We start from the raw sequence: 22,430 nt of genomic DNA, 5'->3' as shown, positions 1-22,430 counted from the left end.
GTGAAGAAGAGAGAATTTAGTGCAAGATTCGATCAATTTGTGGTGAACCTCCCTTTCAGAGTCAGGCATGTTCAGCCACCTGTAGGACTGGTTTATACAGAACTGCTGCTTCCTTAAAGCTTTTTGGTTTTGATTGCATATTACTTTCTAGATTTGGTCTTGAAGTCTGTAACTCATGCTAATTGAAGCATTTTCTTTTGCTTAGTAGGTCCCTTTGCTGGAAAATTGCTATTCTATGTTCACATTGCAATACTGGAGAGATTGTGTATTCTTGATTGTAAATGAAAATTGTTGCTTTTCCTAAATGAGGGCCTAAGATTTTGGCTTGTGTAATACATCCTTTTATAGAGCATACTCTTAAGGTCATCTGTTTTCTTTATTTTATTAGTTTCTGATAATTGTAATATCTCACACAGTGGACAAAACCAGGAGAAACTGGAGCTGTGCTTACTTTTTGCGTTTTTTGTACCTACTAGCATAATCACAATCGGTTTAATCAGTTAATGCAAGGAGCTCCATGTGGTTGTCCAGGATAATGGAATAGATCATTGAAGGAAATTGCAACCTAATTTGTATAACTTTTGGTTTTTGTACCACTGACACACAGGGAGGAGGGGGGGGAAGGCTGGCAAACCAAGTGTCTTAACTGAGATAAGAGATTAATGACTAGAAGTCTGTCTGCCTAATTAAGGTTCTCTAAAAGCACAGAGCCTTGTGGCAGTAATTATTTTGCAGAGCTATAGTCACTCCGATAATATTTTTTTCCTATTATTTGCATTTGTGTTTATGTTTTTTCTACATTCTAAGTTGTAAAATATATAATATAAAATACAAGATTTTCTCTGCCTAAGTCTCCTAATTTATTCATGCTGTGGTTGCCTGAAGTAAATTCCGACATGGTTCTTTGGTAAATTAATTTGACTGGTGTGCAGAAGATAGTGAATATTTTTCATAGAAAATAGATCTCTCTTTATCTTCTTGCTTGGTTCTTTTTTCTCTATGAAGATATAATTTCTGTTCTTTGAGTTTTGCTATTAAAAAATTTTGGATTGATATTTTATAACAAAAGTCATACAGAAATCCCTGATTTGTTTTATCACAGAGAAAAGCCATTTTTTCTATGTAGATATGATCTTGGATGTTCAAAAATGTACCTTCCTTTTCTTTCCCACCCTCCTCCTCCTAAAGCTTGAAAATTAGGTTCCAAGAGTGCATAGATAAAAATTCTACAAAAACATTAAAAGTCCTATCACTCTCAGGCCTGTACTCAGCCCCAGTTAAATTTTGTTGGTTTTTTTGTTGCAGATGGGGAACCCAAGGGGATTTCACCACTACTCACCCTCGGCCTGTTGTCAAAGTAAAACTCTTTACAGAAAGCACCGGGGTGCTGGCACTTGAAGATAAAGAACTGGGAAGAGTGAGTATTATGTGCAGAAAAGAGAAATATGTGAGAAATGATGGGTAGAAGTGTGAATATTGATAAAATGTGCCATAAAATGGTATAAGGCCTTCATTACCAGCCTGTTCTGCTGTGGCTCTATCAAACAGGGCTTTTTTTATGTAAGGGTGGCTTTTACCAGTGTTCAAACGTGGTAGGTTGACTTTAATTACCTTTCAGAAACTTACATCCGGCATCCGCAGTGGTTCTCTTTGTCTTATTTAAAGCATTAATTTCTACGTGACATATCAATGCTTTTATCTATTCAAATTACAAGTGAAAGGGAGAGGGGTAGGACTTGGCATATAATAAATGTAGCAAACAATGGGGATAAGGAAGGGAGGACTTAAGTGGTAGAAGGATGGAGCAGAATGGGAGAGGAGTGAGGGATGATATGTGAGTTAAGTAAGAGCTTATTGTTGTACTCCATGAGCTTTTCCTCCGTTTCTGTGTTTCCCTATCTTGGCAGGATAACCTGATATTGGCTCAGTTAGTCAGAGGACAGTGCTAATAATGCCAAGGTCATGGGTTCGATCGCCATATGGGCCATCCACTTAATAGCTGGCTTCAGTGATCCTTCTGGGTCCCTTCCAACTCAGACTGTTCTGCAAATTCTGTAAATTTATCCTTCTTAGGCCAAAATCAAGAGCTAGAGAGTGCAATGTATCATAGAAAGAAGAGGGTAAGGTTAATGAGGCATAGAGGCTCTACAAATCTCCTCCTCTTCTTCTGTTGAAATTTTCCCCTCTGACATGTAGCACATGGAAGATAGCTCACATTTTAATGCCTAGTTCTACAATCAGAGTCCTGGCTGTTTCTCATTCAAGCAAGCAAGCTCATTGGAAAGAGCAGGGCTCTTCTGCACTTTGTGTCCTCTGAGGATATGTGGTTACGCTCAGACAATGGGACAATGTTGTCCCATGCATTGTGTCACTTGTTAAGGTCAGGAATGTATCTTCAGGATTACTTCTTGCCTCATCTCATATCCTTCTAAGGGGCTTCCAAGGTCACTTGGTCAAGGTGTAGGTGGGATCTGCATGGAGAAGGTTCCCGCAGAGGTAATGCCCTGGCAAGAGCCAGGCAGGCAGTGTGACAGGCACAGAGGTGCCACAGATGTGCACAGGAGGTGCAACTGAGCAAACCAGAGTCGCCAATATCTGGATTCAGAACAATAAAAGAGACACTGAAAGGGTGAAATTGCATGGTGTTACTAACCACAGAGAAGTTTTGTCTCTGTTCCTCCTTGCACAATCCTTTCAAAGAAGCAGAAGGAAAGTCAAGTGCCAAGGTGAAGGACAGTGGAGGAGGGACTATGTGGCCATTGTGAACAGTAGCCAGCATACTCATTGCCAAGGAGTCAGAGAAGAAAAGAAGCATTATCCATACAAAGAGGCTAAAAGTATCACAGGTTTTAGCAAGATCCTCTGTTTCTGCAACCTCAAATAGCCAAAGTTCAGGTACCAGCCTTGGTCTGCTTTCTCACGCTGCAGCTTGTCTAAGTTTCTAGGATGGGAAGTTAAAAAGATTTCAAATTTAATTTTAAAGAATAAATACATTTCAAATGTAAAATATTGAGTATAGCTTTTTCCTTACTTGTGTCCTGTGGCCACAGAGGATTGGTTTGTAGGTTTTTTACTCTTTCCCCTCCCTGCACATTCCTGGCTGCCTTCTGACACATCTGTGTTTGTCAGCTGGTCCAAGCAGTTTAAAGAAAGTGTCTTGGTTGGGAGGGGTGAGGGGAAAGAGAAAAAAACCCAAGTAATTGAGAGGGGATAGTGACCTCAGTGCCCTGTTGTTGGAGTCTGACCCAGCTTTCCCAGAGACAAAGCAAGATCTCTAAAAGATGAGGTAAGGAAGAGCAATCTTCTGTTTCTGATTCTCACTTTCCTGGTATTTGCTGCTTGCTTTTATCAGATGCTTGAGATTTGGTGCTTTGTACCAGAATAAGTCTATTAAAATAATTTCTTTTTGCTGTTTTTCCCCGCCTTGTGAAAAAGTATAAAGGCCATCACCTTTCTCCCCCTTGCATTAAAACTTGTGCTGAGATTGGGAACAGCAAACAGGAGTATCCCAGAGATGCCTGGATACTGCTTTTCTATTGTATAATACACTCCTGATTTGCCAAAGAATGCCATCTGAGAAAGATAAGTCAGTAAAAGATAAACCTCCCACAATGAACCTATGTACATGCACATGGTCTTTAGCAGTGAAAAGTGACATAAAAAGGGCATGCTGGCTGTGTAGTAGTCTGTTTGGGTGTCTGTCTTTCTGCACCTCCCAGGTAAAACCTGTGGTTGCTGACAGACAACTTCCAGCTCATGGGATTAGACCCTTAATTCAGGAGAAAGAGAAATCTTCCAACTCACTTCTCTGATATAACCAGGGTATTTATGAGAGGTGGTTGCTAGCTTCAGGGGAGACTGGGAGAAGATTTGACAGAATTTTTACAAAATAATTTGCAGTACTATGTACTCTTGTGGTACACATTTTAGCTTTCAAGCTCTTCTTTTGGTGATGTCTTTGTTTTCAAGTCTGAGAGATTTAAATTCAGGTATCATTTGAAAACATGTGGGATCCTACTGGATAAGCCTAATTTTTATAAAGTTTGGCAACTTTATGCATGGTCATTACAATGCAGTGACTTGCAGAAGTCCATCTGATTCAGCTAGGTTTCTTATCCTTGGAAAAGGTCTGAAGATCCTTCCTACTGGTATTTTTCCTGTACTTAATAATTCAACTCAAACCTACCCCTTCTGAGGTAGGCTTACTGTGGACATTAATTTTCATCTGTCAAATACTTTCTTAAGAGTATGTGTCTTGACCTGATACCACTTTTCTACATTACTGAAGCTTGCATTTCCAATACCTTGCAGTTATCCTGAAGGTTTTGTTCTGTTTAATCTATAATTAGAAATAGAAGGCAGCATCAAGTTACATGATTTGAATTTTGAACTTCCATCGCATACCAAAAGGTTTCTTCTGCCACCAAGGGGTCAGTTTTTTAGGAGAAGAGATCTAAGGTATGAAATATGGAGCCAGCAGTGGTGTCCCCAGTACTGTAGAGGAGAAGGTATTTCCATTGAACCCATCAGTGGATGGTGATTCTCTAACTTGTGAACTTAAGATGTAGACCCTGATATCAGTAGGCCCCTTGTTTACAGGGAAGTCACCGCTTATTTCCAGAAGTAATTAATTAGCACATCGGGGAGCAGAGGGGATTCACCAGTGCTTTCAGTAGAGACGACAGATCATACTTGCAGCTTTTTATACTCCATGTTTGAAAACTCAGGCTCACAACCTCTGCTGTGGAAGCCGCCACCAGGTCAGCACCAAGTGATAGAAATGCTGATGTCTGTATTTAACATCTTTTCACTCAAAGCATTTAAGACGTGGTTAACTGAAAGGAAGTAATACTTGCTATGTCCCTTGCCTGATACGGCTATCTTCCTCCAAAAATAACAATAAATCCAGTTGTGAATCCCAAGAGAATATTTTGCTTGCTGTAGAATATTCTTCTGGTTTCCTGCTGACCACTTTCAAACAAAAACAAATCTTAGTATTTATTCTCTGTTCTACACAAACTGGAGAACAGTTGTACAAATTCAGTTTTTCACTGAAATTAAAAACAGAGATGTGTGCTGTGCAAAAAGGGAAAGGATGTTATTTGGATTTGGGTTCTGCAGAACATGAGCTTTTGGAGTGGTGTGTGTCTGTTTGTGCGGACCTCTACATACAGTGAATTGAACCCCTGACTAACTTCTAGAAAGGGAAGCAGGCTGCATCTTTGAAGCTAAATTTATTCTGATGAGGAAATGTTAAGAACTTACTTTGGTCAAAGATCTTTGAAATTTGTGGTACAGATTTTATGTGACTGATACTGATCTGGCCACTTGAATAATTTTTGTATGTGCATGCAGAAGGCAGAATTGATGTTTCATTTGTACGTGCAACAGCTGAGAAAGTGTGAAGAAGCCCTCAGAGTTTGATGTAACTGCTTCTAAAAAAATCAGCCTGGTGGTTTCTGAAACTCAGGGATCTGAGACCACTTTTGCTTGTTCAGTACTTTGTGCATAAAGATGTTCAGACCTAGTAGGTAATTCAAAGTGACAGCCCTTGTGCGTGCTTAGCACACATGTGGATACAATGTGAGAGCAGCAGGTGGTGTTTGATCGCTGATACCTTTTGAATATAAGAATATTTCAGCCTTGTTGCTCTGACTATTCAATTAAAAGAGAACTATTGTCTCACAGCCTGCATGTGACAGTCAGCTGCAACCAGCAATAATTAGCTGTGCAGCTATGCTTTTTGGGTTTTTTTTCCTTTAGTGCTGTTACTCTGTGTTTGATTTAAAATTATAAAATAGCAGTACTGGCTAGGTACCTATACTCACAGGATTGATGGGTTTCTGAATGTCAACTGCACTGGGCAGTTGTTGTTTTTCTTCTGTGCCACATTCAAAGAGCCCCTGAGCAGAGACAGTTTCATTCTGTGACTGTTAATTTAAAGCCTGCCATCCTGGGGATTGTGTTTCTCCATCACACTTTGAAATTACTGTGGTTTCTCAGCCCTGAGTTCTTCTGTCTTTCTTTTTTAAGTCTGGAAAATTATAAGAGATTGCTTCCACTCCTGCTTTGTCTCTTGCTCCCCAAGTAGTTTGCCTGTCAGCACTCTGTGATTGTCTGAGTATTATTGTTTCCATTCTAACAGGGAGGTTCTCAGAAGCTTCTTTGAGAGTGCCTCTCATTGAAGATGCTTGAGATATTTTGCATTCAGGCTTTGTCTCTCTTAGATGTGGGGGAGAGGCTCTTTGGGAAGGACTCAAAGACTACTTTCATCAATTGCTAAGGCCTGTTAGGGTTAGTGTTCAGGCAGCACCATCAACAGAGGTTGATTGTGTAAATTGTGAAGTCTTCCCAGTTCTTTTCCATCAGCAGTATTTTAGATACCTCTCTCACCATGTGCCTATTCAATTTCTCTTGTTTTTTGTTTCTTTTTAACCACCTGTTATCCAAAGCCTTGTCTTGGTGTTTCAGCCATAATGCAGTCATAGCCAAAAAGCAAGAGATCACTCAATAGGTGAGATGATGGAGCTTGCATAGAAAACTCATAAACTCCCTTGGTGATCGAGCTCTTATTAACTCGTTCTTTAGGGGTTCCCAAGATGATAACTTTTGTAAGGGGATTATTCTCAAGAGAGACATCTCCTTTTCCCCTTTCTACCTCCAATTTGAGTCTCTTCTTTAGCTTCTTTTTCTTCATCCTCCTGGCAGCAGGGTGTCATGACTTAATGCTCAGGGAAAGTGAGTGCAGTGCTGTGCTTGGCAGGCTGCTGCTGGGGCATGCAGCTGAGCTTCTTGTCACACTGACAGCAGCTTCTGCCTTTCTGACATCAGCCAGTCTTTGGGAAAGGGGCTGACAACACAGAACAGCTCCAGACTTTCAAGTTAGGGCAGAAGATGTCTTGAGAAGAGACATTTCAGTAGACATTTCTTCCAAAATCAGATGTCCCATAAGTGAGGTTGGAGCCGTTTGTATTCTGAAAGAGCACATCAGGCATGAGAACTTTTGTCTCAGATAATTTTCTAGCTTTGCTGTTGGAGACTGTAGAGTTTGGAGAAAGGATAGGAAGCTGGGTGCCAGAAGCAGGAGCAACTCCCTGGGGTATCAGGGCACAGGACAGGACTGGGAGACACCAGGGCAGCCCCATGCATCAGTAGCATCCCTGGGGATGGGGCTAGGCTGAGGTTTGGTTTGCTTTCTGAAGATGACCCAGGCTGTGTTATGAAGAGGAGACTGTGGATAGGCTGCATCTTTCTTTTTTTTACAGATCTGTCTGTACTGAAGGCAAGATAACAATTTTCTGTAATAGCATGCTAAACATCACCTGCCTCTTCAGCCAGGGCATTAAGATGCAGATCTTCTTCACTTTCATCTCTTTTCCTTGTGACAGTGAGCCAAAACTCAGCATAGTCGTCTCAGAATCACCATGATTACCAAGGTCTGGTGCCCAGAGTCTAAGATCTCAAAATGTGTCTTAGACCATCCCTACTTGAAAAATCTTTCTCATATCAAATACTTGGGTCAGAAGTATTGATTGGGTAACTCCATCACTTGTGTTCAGCTGTTGAACATCATGGTGTTTGGTGGAAGTAGGGGACTGGGGAGCATCCAGAACATGAGGACATAAGTTGGCTGACATGCAGCCACAGGTGTCAGGTGGCGGAAAATACAGAGAATATCTTGACTCTTGATTTTTCTCAAGGTCTTGCTAGTCTGTTTGCCTCTTGCCTTCTTGAGTCCCTTTTGGAGGCTGCATATTTTTTTTGATAACAGGACAACTGCAGCCTGGAACGGTTAGCTTGATAGCTTTATCTCAACATGGGAGTACCAGTAGGAGATACTTCAGCACAGCACTTTTGACTCTGAATCTTTTGCTCAGTTATCTTCTCTGAGAAAGCAAGAATGCCCCCAGATTTCTTTGTTCAAGCTTTTAGAATACTTTGGACAACTCAACCTTTCTTTCATACCTTTAAAAGAAGATATGATCAATGTGCCAAAAATAGAATTAATAGTTGCCTTTCTGGATTGACTGTTTGGCTCAGGTGTACTTAAATTAACTTCTTTTATTGTGATCCAGCTGGGGACCTAAATAAATAATGGAATCACAAAAACGGTGGTTAGTTTAGCTATCAAATGATATTAGCTTCAACGTCTTTCTACCTGTCAACTTTTAAGGTCAAGAGAGAAACACTTTTGGTCGTTTACAGCTAAGAAACAATATTTTGACAACATCACTTTGCACAAATGCCTACAAGTTATGCTCTATGATATTTAAAATTTTTGTGTTTATTTTTCATCCAGATGTGGAGGGGCACAAAATGAACTTGACACTTTTTTAGTTACTGTGTGGTCTGAGGAAATATAATGCTAGATATAATTGGAACACGTGGTCAAGTATTTTTTAATGATTATGAGATGATTAAATTTACTGAATTATCTCAACCCACGCTGTTCTCATACTATTAATTTGCCTTAAATGAGTTGAAGCAATGCAATGCACAGCAGCTGTGTTTGCTATGTAGCTTTCTAGTCATTAATAGTTCATTATACTTTTTAATGTTGATTACCTGTTAGTATAATTATGGTAAACACTTTCCTATACTAAAAACTCATAATGCTCTGTGCTGCTGCTGAATAAAATGCCATGGTGATATCCACAGGTGTATGAACAATAAAATAAATCAAAATAAAATAAAATAAACTTCAGAAATATATGATGTAGTACAGAAACATATGATTCAGTAGAAATTCTATTAAATTTACAAAATTTTCAGGCACAGTGAGGGTATCCTCTAGGTGATTCTTATGTCTGCCAGAGGAGACATTTGAGTTGATACCATTTCATTTTTTAAAATAGATTATGAAACAACCAGAAGATTTAAATCCTTAAGGAAATCTGACACAGAATAACCTTAGAAAGTTTCTCCATGGACAATGGCAATGACCTAACACTGCAGTATTCCATAGTGGAGAGAATGCTTTTAATAGAAATTCCAGCAATTTTTTACTTTTCTTATCAAGGAGAAGTTGCCAAGTGTTTTGGTTTCAGTGATTTTGTGGGAGCTTGCAGCTTACAGCCACCTGATGCTGTGGTTCACAGTAGCTATCAATGCCCTTAAGAGCAATATTAGTATGAAGGTTTTTGCAAAGATAATTCATGCTTGTCAAATGCTTTGTGTGTCTTTTTGTGTAACAAAAAGTTGGATTACAAAGTTCTTTCAAGCTCTCGTTGTTTAAAGCTGGAAGGCTTGACAAAATGTAATACAAACCCAGCACAGTGGGTCAAATAGTCTGACAGATACGTATTCTTTGTGAGAGCTTTGAAATTGGAGCTCCATAATACTCCTTTTAAAATTCAGAAAAGGAATTGTCACTACCACAGATATAAATTAATCATACTCTTGTCTACTTTTATTTTCATCGGCATTCTAAAAACTCAGGAAGTTGACAGGAGAAAGGTGTCACTTGAGATGCATGAGTTGTAATAAGCAGTTACAAGACAACAGGAATTGCAGACTGTAGAAAAGGAAAAATTCTTAGCATCACCTGCAGTCCTGTGTGAATGCCTAGTGACTAAATGGAAGGAATGTATAATAATTCTGCTTATATAATCTTGCAGTTAAAGGGATAAATAAACTAAAAATAATTTCCCCCTTGATACATCAGAATGCAAAGGTTTCCATGCTCAAAATGTTTTTAAATGTTATTTAAGGAATGCCTTTTACTCAGAATGAAAACCAGAAAGAAGGAATAATTCTGTTATAAGTAGTGGTTTCTGTGCATTTGCAAAAAGAAAAAAAGGTAACCAGGTTTGCTAAAATCAGAATGTACTGATTCTTCTGCTATTGCTTTAAAAGGTACTGAATGTACTCAATAGATCTGACAGGTTAATTCTTCCACTGGTCTTACAAAGGTTGCATATTTGATTAGGAATGATGCATCATATTCCTCTGCTTGACTGGAGCTCCTGATATTAACAGAATGTGCTTCTGCAAAATATTGAGATGAGGAACTGAAGGCCTTCTACTTACACCATCTTTCAGATGATTTAGATCTTAATGACACTGTTGTAATATTTTTGACTAATAACATCTGTTAGATTTATACTTGCTTGGACAGTTTTGCTCAAATCCTTAACTTATCCTTTGTAGTAACACAGAGGACAATAAATTGCATTTTATATATATGACACAAGTACTATGTGTAGGAAATTAACTTGATGGTTAACATAATGATTCATTTTATTTTTCAAGAAATGAAAGATGTGAAAAATGATGCTTTTTAGTGTGTTGTTACTTTCTAAATGATAACAGTAATTCATGGTAGTTGTAATTCAGAACTCACTGAATGTTATGAAAGTCTCCTAAGTAGAATGTTTAGAATACTTTAGAGTCTAAAATCTAATACTTTAGAATACTTCAGAATCCAGATTCAAAAGTAGTGCTTATAAGAAAAATGAAAGAAATTATATTTCAGCAGCATTTAACTGCTGAACATGTCACTTTGGGTAAGAATTTGATGAAGCAGTAATTTTTAATTGTACTGACTATAAATGGATACACTTTTTTAGATGGTAAATAAATATTTAACAATACTAATAAATAAAAATAACTAACAATACTAATAACAATAATATTTTATTTATTGTGACTTACACTAAATTACTTGTTAATAAAAGTTTCAATAAATTTATATAAATGTTTTAAAAATTAAATCTTTAAAATTCAGTGGTTTGGGGGTTTTTATGTCTATTACTGTGGATTACACAAAAGGTTTTTGTCATATCACATGTGGATTGGACATAGTATTTTACATCTATTACATTCCATTTGCAGCAAAGGTGCTTTGGAATTCATCTACAATTTCTGTGTTTTTTTACTAAAATTGACTTTTATTAATGCTGTTGATCAAAATTGGAGACAGTAACAAGAGATACACTTTGGTTATCTTCTCTCAAGCAATGCCACTACGGAGGGCTGATCCGTTGCATAATGCTACAGCAAATGGCTTCAAAAGGGTTTCCAGCAGAGCACTGAATAATGTAAAAGTTTAAGTTCCTATTTAATTGTACATGACCCTTTTGAAATGCCAACTGTTCCTTTAAAAGAAAAAAAAAGTTAATTCAAAATGTATTAACAGGAGGAAATTTTATTAACTCATAATATGAAAATTTCCATTTGTAAGAGAAGGAAGGAGTTAATTTTTGAAATTGGTCTGTTACAATGAGATTGAGTCAGCTGGTTTATTAGATTTAGGAAATCTTTTTTAGTCATCTTTTGTATTGGAGGAGATGTAACAAGAATCTTCACTGCTTAGATGTTTCCATTAAAGACTACAAGCAGTTTTTTTAATCAACTTGCTGAAGTTTTTCTTTTCATGACTTGCAGGTTGTGTTATATCCAACGTCCAATAGTCCAAAGTCCCCTGATCTGCATAAAATGATAGTTCCCAAAAACAGCCAGGACAGTGACCTGAAAATTAAACTAGCAGTGAGAATGGATAAACCACCTCACATGAAGCACTGTGGGTAAGTGTCCATTTCCTGGCTGTCTCTATTTTGTTTCACTGTGCCTATGTTTAACAAAGTATCTAAAAAGTATTTAACAAAGTATCTAAAACCATAAAGTTTGTAAAACATTTTAAATGTCTAAAACATTTCCTATACTATGGTATTGTGATATATCTTCATTTTATACAAAAAGTTTGGGACTAGTCAGGAATAAGGTTCATTTCAGATGTTCAGTGATGTGTAAATACAGATGACGAGCTACGACTGAAATGCAGAACCTAGAGTACAGTCTCATTTAGATACTGGTTTGAATGTTGCAATTTATGGCACTTTTTAAAAAAATATTTAGGAGAAACATATTTTTCCATTAAAATAGGATTAATTATATACCTGAATAAAGTGGTATTTGCCACATAGTCTCCCCTTCCTTTCTCTGTCTGCTGTATGGTCTTTCTCTTGAAAAAAATTTATGTATGAATGCTAGTTTAAGGATGTTTTTCTATCTAACACTGAAACTGTGTGGAATAGATTTGTTCATAAAGAGAGCTCCTTTAATCAACTGCCACCACTATTCCTCAGCCCACCTGCAAAAATAGGTAGTGTTGCTGATAGTAAGCAAGTTTGTATTTTTTTATAAAGCCATCAAAAAGAATCAATGTACTGTCCATGCTGTATAGGTTTCATTTTAGATTCCTCCTGTTTGTATTCTGCCCATTGTACACAGGCAATAATTGCCAAAATTTCCTATGTATTATGCTTTCTTTAAAAAAGCAACCAAACTGACTTAATTTTTTCAAAGTGTTAATCAGTTGGACTCAAATTTCCCAGGTACCAATTGTATCCCTCATTTTGGTTTTGTGAAACTTAGACACAAATGGTTGGGACTGTAGCAATGGGATTTGGTGCATGGAGACCTGTGCCTGGTGACCTGTGAGGAAGGGGGGGAAACCAATCATGGGGTCAACAGGGGACTGGAGGTACTGTGCTTGGAGACTGGAACTGAGATGAGAAAACTTCCAAGCAGGGCAGCAAATACATAAGGGAAATGGGATAATGTAGCTGGAGAAAGCAGGAAGACTCAGGTAACATGGATAAGTTGGAGCAGAGAGCAGAGCAAAGTGTTTGTACTAAAGCACGACGCTCTCCTGTGAGTCCCACCTTCTGCCCCATTCATTTGCACTCACCAAACACCTGTGAAATGGTTTGGTGATGGTGGCACATCTTTGTCTAGATCCAGCCCACTAGCCTGGATTCAGTTTCCTGCTGCTGGAGGGTGTTGAGCTGCTGCAGCAGTGCAGGATGCAGGGGGCACAGTGCTTGCTGCCTGCCCTCCTCAGCAGCCTTGTCAAAAGGCAGCCCCACAGGCAGGCTGACTTGAAGCACATCAGCAAAGAATGATGTCCCAACAGATTCATCTGAACATGACCTGGTTCAATTGCAAACTGCCACCCTAAACACATCAGGGGTGTTGTGCTGCCATGCACCCATCCCAAGCAATGACTGGGAGAAGTTCCCATTTTTGATCAGGTCACTGATAATGTTGGGGTCATGCTGTCTACAACCCCAATTAGGGTATAATGTGCAGCTGGATTCAGCAACAAGGAGAGGGCTCCAGTGTTTCCTCTCATCATGATCCTGTGTTTCCCCAGAGGCTGTCTTGGCAAGGAGCTGTTCTTCTGGGGTCTTCAGAGGGTCTTCCTAACCTCCCCAGTTCAGTTTTCCATACTGGTTTATATCAGTCTTCTTGTCTGATCATTAAAGAACCAAATCAAATATTGTTGTCAATAATTTAGTTCAACCATTATCCCTTTTGTCTGCTGCTGGTGGTTGCTTCCTCAGATTGATTTTGAATACTTGTCTGCTGGCACTGTAATTTACTTCTACATTTTACTTCAGGGTCATTACTGTGACTATTCTTTAGGCTATTCTTCTCACTAAAAATGCTCTGGGTCAGTCATCATTTCCTTTTCTTTATAGCTATTAGCTATAATGATTATTACCTAGACACTTGTTAAGGAAAGTTAGGGCACCAGTGGATCTGTGGACTTCTCCACCATTAACATATGTGAAATGAAATAAAAACTTAACAATTCCTTCAATAACCATTGAGTAGATTGATGAGGTACTGTAGGAAGCACTGGAGTTGCAGTGAGAGGAAGGAAAAGGTTATTTATTTAGAGGGAAAAGATCACGTGCTAGCAGAATTGTTAGTGTGTACAGTCAGGAACTATTAATGTTATGAAGAGCCATCATCCAGGCACTCCCTGCAGCCTTCTCTTGACTTCCTGGGTAAGTGTAAGTATTAAGTGGTCATTTGCTGTTTTTTCAAGAGGGATTCCCATCTGCTTCAATACACATATTAAAGCTGCTCTGGTTCTGAACTCATGCTGTGTTATCAGGGAAATCTGCATTTGTGAAGAGACTGGAAACCCGTGATGGATGATGGGCAGTATCATCAGAAAGGCAAAGGAATATTTCACAGTTAAAATAGTTGAGGGTTGATTGAAAGGAACTGGCTTATATCCCCATTTGTGCTGCACAGAAGGACTTCCTTGTAAGAAACTGAAATGTTTCCACCTATAGTAACTGATGGTATCTTATTTGTTTCCTGTGTCCAGTTTGATAAACTAGAATCTGATTTCATAGGGGTGCACACCACTAACAGCTATTAGCTGAAGTCAGTGGAAATGGGGCTTTAAATATTCATTGTGCTCTTCAAGTCCAAATATCCTAAAAATTAATATCTGGAGCCTAAAACTTTTAGTATTTCAATTGTCCTGTTTTCAGGAGGGTACTGTTTTCAAGGGAAAACAGTACCACCTCCCAGGATCAGACACATATGAAGGTGAATCTAGGGAAGCATATGGTACAAAAGGGTTCCCACACTCTGGAGGAGCTGTGGGAGTGGAGGCAGTGTCACTTTGCTCAGCCAAAGATTTGTGCTCTGCTGAGCAGGGTTATAACAGTGCCAGGATGTGCAATTCTCTGGAAAACCTTCACAATATGGAAATTTGAGTCTCTCTGTAAAGCAGGGTTCGTTTAAAACATAATGAAGGAGGCCATAGGATAAAATCAAGTGCTGAAGAGCTCAAAGACAGCTGCTGCTATCCTGAATACTGAAAATGACAGGGAGATCTTTGTCTATGTTTATTTTATTTTGTTTTTGTTTTATTTTATTATTAGAATGTTGTCATATGTTTAAGTACAGGGTCACAGAGTACACAAAAGGAACAGATATAAAAGGATGACAGAATGTGATCATCCTTTCTCCTGGAATTTCATCATATCAGCAAGTTGAATTTTACAACCTTTGTGACAGAGTTCTAGTGTAGTTAGTGTGTTCAACCCAGCTAAGTTCTAATTCTTCATTGTATTTTTCAGAGGCATCTCATGCCTTATCCTTAACCAGTGTTTGAACTGGACAACTTACATTTGTGTCAGAGTTAACAAACTAACATACAAAATTCATTGTCTGTTATAGGAAAAGAAGGCAATCTGTTGACATTACATAATGTTTTTCAGATGACAGTCTCAAAATTTATTCGGAGTTGAATTCAAATTTTATCCTACAGCCAATTGCAGAAAGATGGGTTTTAGTAGATTAATACTCTATCTGAGATAATTACAGTAAGAGACAATTTTTTAGATATGGGAACTGTGCCCAAATATTTCAGGTTCTGCAGAGTTGGCAAAACCCACAGGCCAAATCTGATGGTGGTTTTCAATTTTATCTCTTGAGAAAATTTTCTCCTTTTTAAGGCTGACTTTACTTACAAACACAGGGGATATGTTGGAAGACTTCAAAATTTGTCTTGCATTTATGTTTCAAGAATATTCCCTTCTACAAATTATACTGTCTTGTACTAAAGTCACAAATAGCATTCTGGACTGCAGCACCTTCAAGTCATGTTCTCGCTTTGATTTCCACAGTCATAACCAAAAATTATATTTTAAATTAGATTATAAAGTTGGGATTTTTAATTATTAATTGTAACCTTTCTAAGAGCAAGAAATAAAAATCTTTATGACTCAACACTACTGAGAATCTCAATTGCAGTTCATTTGTACTTTTCTAAAAAAGAGGTTTATTTTTATGTTGACACATTCATACAGTCAATCTAGTGTTACTCCACTAATTTGACTTTTAAAAAATATTATTAAGGAAACAATTAATGTTTTTTCGATGTAATCTGTTTCATGCTTTAAAAATGGAAGACTTATTATACATCTTAGAGTAAACATAATCTTATTGCTTATTTTACATTTTTATTTTTACTTTTGCATAAAAGGCTCTCAAAGTGGGAATTAACTTGTCTGATAGATAATTATCCTTTTGTATCTGAATCCTGTCAATACATTACAAGGCAAAGCATTCACAGCTAGTCTGAGTAGTGACAAGGTAAATATCGCTCATTAATGGGGATTTGTAGAACAGTTCCAATTATTGGCAATTCATGACATTCCAGATTCCTTTCTCATAATTTGTATTGTATTTACATTCTCACAGGATGTGGTAACCTTTCCCTCATCTATAATTATGAGCAAATACCAGATACTTTTAAAATCTCCTTTACTTTGTAAAGCAAACATACATACAAAAGATTTTTTAACATTTCTAATTTTTTTTCTCTTGCAATCTTGAATCTAAAACAAATTATCAGAGGAAAGAAGTAAAATTTGAGCTAAAAACTTCCTCTATAAAATGCTAAAAGCCTGTTTATTTCTGTTGAGTTACAACAGCAGCATTAGGTAGGTACTGTTTGCTTCAGGAAGGCTCAGTTGGATCTCCTTAATTCATAATTATATTAAGGTTTAAAATCCCAGCAGGACAGGTTAATTGACTCAAGATATGTGGGTTACTCTAAATATCGTCTCTAATACATTGGGGTTTTTTGATGTGCCTTTGCATATCTGCGTGCATTTAGATCATGCATTATTTTAAAAAGTAGATTGAGTTGTATCTTAGCATAGCCTAGTGGTGACTAAAAGGTATTATTCTGTTGCTTCCAATCTAGAAATAAAAAAGGAATGAATGAGAGATGGTTTTTTAAAGCTCACTTTAAAAGGATTAGTAATGCTCCATGGTCTTACCACAAAAAAAGAGGAAAAAAAGGAAAATAAATAATAAAGTAAAATGAAATTCTTACTAATTAAACAGCATGAACAGGACAATATTACTAAGTGGTAGTATTTGGGTTTGACTTCCAAAGTAAAACATTTCAGCCTTGCTCTTGCCTTAAACTTTTTCCAAGATTTGAAGGGCAAAATTCATTCTTCATGTTCTGTTCTGCTTTCTGCTATCACATGTTGCATATGGAACTGATATACATTTAATTTCTTAAACTTTTGCATTTGGAATAAACTTTCTACAAGCATTTAGAATTTTCTCTCTGTCTCTCATCTATAAAGAAAGCATTTTGGTGACTTCTTTAAAATTGTAGTCTCCGTAATAATAAAGAATCTGTGCAAGATGATTTTTCTGTCCCAAATTTTTGATGTTTTGGGTTTTGCTTTGTGGTTTTTGTTTATAATTGTATTTTGAGAATATAAAGATCACCGTTAATTTGTTAACATCTTAAATTTTTTTCTCTTTTGCACTTGAAATTGGCTGAGATGTTCTTAGGAGACCATTTATAAATAGTAAATATAGGTACTGATTCCTGAATGTGGCTGAAGAATCACATTTCTCCTGCTGCTGTAGTTTCAGAACTACAGGAAACCTGTGAGGCAAATGGTTAGCAGTCTTCTAAGATGTAGAATTAGAGGAGAAGTAATTTTTTCCTCTCTTTTATATGACACTTGTCACACATCCTTAGAGGAGAAGATGAGTATAATCTGGTTTGCAGCTGAGTGAAATGAAACATGGGAATAAACAGAGATCACCCAAGGTCACAGACAATTTGGTGACAAAGCTGACGATGGCACTGGGGTCTGCTGGCTTCTCAGTGGTAGGGCTGTTGTGTGTGCCTGTCACCTGGATAAACACAGTCATTGCTGCTACTGAGCTCATAGCTCAGCTGAGAAGAGCCACGGGGGCACTGCACTCAGCCAGGATGAGGGTGGTGCCAGCTCTTACAGACTGTTTGTCTGTGGTCACCTGGCAGAGAAGGGCAGGATGAGAAAGAGAATTACCTTTGCAACTTAAAGATGGGTAATCTGGGTTTGATCTGATGTGGGAGATCTGCTCCCACTTTCATTATTTCAGAAAAATACGCAAGGTGAATACATTGAAATTACTCTATTGCAATTCTGGGTTACTTGTACAGATAAAGTAAGATGTCAGGAATACAATCACACTTCTCTTAGCAAGTGCTGCAAGATCCCTGTCACAGATAAGATAGAAGGAATTTTTTGCTAATTTAAAACTTCAAGTTTAATTTTTCTTAAATGAATAGGTGTAGTATTGCTTCAAAGTGAAGGAAAGTGTTAAAAACCCAATAATAGGTAAGATCTTTCCAACATCTTAGAAAATCCTTACTAATGCTTGGTATTATATGGTAATGTGAAGCATAGACTTCTTCAATTAGTACTACGTTCTGTGAGATGAAACTTTGTATATTACTTTTCAACAGTTACTGAAAATATGTTTCTCCTTAATGTTTTTCTCTTTCAAAAGAAAGAGCGGATTATCCGAGATTTGTTTTGCTTTTTCATTGCTTATCAATATAGGCTAATTTCCTGAACCAAATGTTAAAATACTCAAATACCTACCTAATACTCAAATATTTACCTAATTCATTTATTCATCTACATATGTAAACTCCTCTGGACCCCTTTATAGTATTTGATTCATTTTTCCAAGTTTGTGTGCTGCATATCTGGTTGTAATCATAAAGTCAGCTTAGTAGCACCATCTAGCTTTCTGTTTGCTGCTGTTGCATTTCTTCCTAGAAAAGGGTAGCAGAGCAATGACTTCAGCTGCTGCCTCAAAGAGCAAAGCTCTCCCTTTTCCTTTGGTGGAATGCTTACTATTTTGTTTGTGAATTCAAAGCCAGGAAGCCATAGAAGTCAGATGGAAGCTGTTGAGTTTGTTTGAATTTTGCAAGCTTTACATAGCATCAGATAGTTTACAATTCTTTTCTGATCATTTAATCATATGGCCTCACTATAGCAGCCAAAAAATTTAGGTGTTTAGGCTATGTAAGCATTCTCTGAGTTTTCTCAAAGCAGCTACTAGGTAGGGTGGGGTGCCTTGACAAGTTGGCTTCTCAGTGCTAAGACACTGGCAATTGAAAAACAGAAAAGGTGCACTGGAGGTAGCAAGGTAAACTTTTCTCTATATATATTGCACTTAGAACAGTAGTTAGTATTTCTGTCATTTCTACTCCAATTACTCCTAATTAGTCTCAAATAAATTTATAAGGTAAATCTTTTTAAAAATGCTTGAGATATTGCCCACTGCCAGCATTTTTTTGAGATGACCAGCAATCCATATACAAATGGGAGATTTTTCTACTAGCTTTGTACCATTTGAAACTCCTCTGTGAAAAGATAATCCTCAGCCAGTCTTCCTCATGTGTAGGAAAGGGATGATTACCATAAAGTAAAGATGTGTTCTTCATTCACTAACCAAGTAACAAAAATATTCCTGATTCCTGTTGTCACAGTTGTTGCCTTGTGAAATCTTGCTACATGTTGAAGCACTGTGGGATGCAGCAGTCTGCTGCAAGATGATCCCCTCAAAAGAATTTTGTGTATTCATCTCAGCTGGGTCTAAGTAAAACTTAGTTGCTCCCTCTCACCATGATTTTATATTGTGTGGAGTTTTTCTTGCCTGTCCTGTTACTGGCAAATGGGATGCAACAATATTTACTCAGTCTAGCTGGCCTCTAGTGCCCAAGTTGTCCAAAGAACCTCATTCTCATCTACTCACACTGAGGAGCTCTTTTCCAAAGAGTACCTTACAAGCCAATTTTATGTCTGGAATACAGAACATGAACAGAAGTGTCTATTTCCTAAGGGAATTGTCTCATAAAGAAAACTTATTTATGAAGCAAAAGGGAGGTGGAAATTTCTTTTACTCTAATTGAAGAGGTCATGGGACTTGGTAGCAGAGTTATGGAGCCATAATAGTTGGCCAAAACACAGCACAAAACCCAAGCACTGACACAGTGATGCCACTACCTGCACTACAGAACTGTTGAGGTCTCTCACATGTTCACAACACTTTTGACTTTGAGTTGGCTCATGTTCAGGCTCAGTGCATGGACAACATGATTGTGTATTTACTTGCTATATACTTTTGAGACACTGGACAAAAGATTTCATTGTCATTTCTCACAGGAAGGGATAAAGAAATATTAGAGTTTCAGCTGAATTTATTTGACTTCAAAGACAAAAGAGATGTGAACTAAAAAGTTTTATTTCCCAATCCATGTTCAGTCTAGACCTAGCATGACAAAACTGAGGCAAACTGTATCAATGCAAGGTTTTTACCACTCACGGAAGATATGTTGTGTGGCTGATGAAATAGGCTTTATCTGAATTTCAGACACGGTGTACTGTTGAAGAAAAAGTGTGGGGTTGGTAAAAAAATGCACTCAGCACCTGAAGTATGCAGCACAGCAAATACCACTGCATATTCAGGAATGCCTGCTGCTTACTTTACATCAAGGTGTGCCAAAGTGTCATCTAACATCCAGCACCACAAATCTATGTGTAGAGCATATTTTCTTTACTCAGTGAAAAAGCCTGAAGAAGGATATGTCACAAACTGCTATGAAAATATCCTGGCCGCAAACTTCAGAATACTTCCTTGAATAATACTTCATCATACTTCATCTGCTGGAAAAGACTGTCATGGTTGATCTGCCAGTTAACTACAGCAGGAAGTTAACATGTTTCTTTTGAAACCATAAGAGCTTTTCAAGAAAACTTATGAAGAGGGGATAATCCTTCTTTTCAAAAGTAAATCACAGACAGTTGCTGACTCTGAAGATCCAAGACCCTGAGACCCTGAAGACAAGCACGTGAGTATCCCTTTTTGCAAGATAAAACTCATAAATCCCAGCACAGAGTAAACCTGAGTATTTCAAGGACTTCCAACATTTGGAATGAGACTACTGAGAAAGTAACAGAAAATTTAAAAACTAAGCCAGTGGATTTACATTTCTGCAGAAATATTGGTCAAATTTTGGCTCATAATTAATAAACAATTAAACTGGGTTGAAAAGCAATGGTGTATATTTTTTGTTTATTTTGTCAGAGGATCAAAAATGTCCTTCGTGTAGGTGTAACTATCTTACCCTGCTAAATTCTGGCAAACCTGTCCTCATTTTAACATTCATAAAGGAACATGCACTTGTAGATATCAAGGTCAACATTTCTTATGTATGTTGTAAGCTGCACTTTTAGTGCTGTATGAAGGTGTTACTATTATTATACCAAGATGTCTCATGTGAATATTTTCTGTAATGCTACTTTGTGCTTAATGCTGGTATTTCATTGTGCTAAATGAATGTTAGCATCTTGCCATGGAGAAAAGTGCTAATGTGATAACTGTCTTCATTTAAATGGTTTTACTGTTACACACTTCTGCAAAATCAATTTACTATAATCAGTTACTTTTTAAAAATTAAATTGAACTTCATGAAAAATGACACATTAAAATTACATTAATGATTGATTGGATAATGATAATGGCTTAATGCAAAATTACTATGGAAGGAAGAAGCAAAAGTGTTTATCCTGCTGCTAGATCCTTAGAGAACAGATTATAGCTATGAGCCTGATTTTCAGTGCTTCACACAGTAATTGCTTCTGAGGAGGCACTGGGAATCTGAAGATCTTAATGATATGCCACTGCCACTTTAATTGCTGAAAGAAGCCAAGAGAATCCTAATTGCCAAGGGAAGCATTACTAATTAAGGTGTCATTCTTCATTTATTCCATAGAAATTCATCTGAAATATTTGTAAAAGCTGAGATGTAAATTTAGATCCAAACTCACTTAGCTTAATCACAACAGACTTCATGTGAAAAATATCTATGGGTTAGGCAAGGTTGATCATAAAAATTAAAATATTTATTTTCCTATGAAAAATTTTGGTTTGCTTTTGCCCATAACTTCTTTAAAAATGAAGTAAAATAATTGAGAGTAGAGTAAATAATCTGGTTTTATTAACATGTAATTTATATTTAAAATGTGATTCTACCCTCACATTAAAAAATTGTTACAACTGTTTACAGAGGGTGTTTCTTTTTTTATATTTCACCTTAAAGCTTAATACTTCTGGAATGTTAAGATGGGTTTTCTTCAGCTCTGATGGGCAGAGTGATGCAGGTTCAGTTGTATAAATATATTCTTTAGATCATAACTGTAGCAACACTTGTTCAATATCTCCTTGCCTTCACTAGGATGGAGTATGCATCATTAATTAGTTATAGAAAATCCCCATGCTCAGAACTGCATGTTTGTCAAATCCTTCTTTGGCTCAGCTTTGCTAAAGTCCTTATTCAACCTCACAAAATAAGCAGTTGGGGTGAGTGGTCATGCTGGTGGTACTTGTCCATTTCCTGCATACTGGATTTTGTACCTTGTTCTCTTCTCAGCCTTCTTTAATGCAGTTATTCACATTCTCACTGTGTCTCAAGCTCTTCTTCTTTTGGCATGGATTATCTCTTATGGTTGACCTTAATGGTGCCTTGCATTCATATGGCATAAATGCCAATTCTTTTTCCTCTTGTTATGTAATATCTCAGAACCTATGACCAAACATCTCAGTGACCCATAGAACTCTAGGTAGATTTTCTAGTTTATACTGACAATTTCTAGTTTACAATTCCTAACTTTAAAGCTCTTCCCATCTCAACTTCTTGGTCTTTGTGTGCATGTGTTAGGAAAAAAATGAGTGAGAAAACCTTTGGCAGCAATTCTCAGCTCGTCACAAAAGAGAAGAGATCAGTTCCAGGCCATAAAGATGGT

General features: G+C 37.3%; 1 protein-coding gene across 9 annotated transcripts in view; it reads left to right on the top strand.

The window, feature by feature from the left end:
• The window catches only part of CADPS2 (calcium dependent secretion activator 2), a 284,388-nt gene that overhangs the window by 136,983 nt on the left and 124,975 nt on the right, over positions 1-22,430 (top strand). For all 9 annotated transcript variants that reach the window (XM_077179002.1, XM_077179003.1, XM_077178999.1 and 6 more), the window contains exons 7-8: positions 1,306-1,417; positions 11,386-11,525. In XM_077179002.1, coding sequence (XP_077035117.1) covers positions 1,306-1,417; positions 11,386-11,525 — 252 coding nt within the window. The remainder of the gene's footprint in view (positions 1-1,305; positions 1,418-11,385; positions 11,526-22,430) is intronic.

The sequence above is a fragment of the Agelaius phoeniceus genome, chromosome 5, assembly GCF_051311805.1.
Source record: "Agelaius phoeniceus isolate bAgePho1 chromosome 5, bAgePho1.hap1, whole genome shotgun sequence".
Taxonomy (NCBI): domain Eukaryota; kingdom Metazoa; phylum Chordata; class Aves; order Passeriformes; family Icteridae; genus Agelaius; species Agelaius phoeniceus.
Note: the sequence above shows the minus strand (reverse complement) of the source record. Positions and strands in the feature narration are given on the sequence as shown.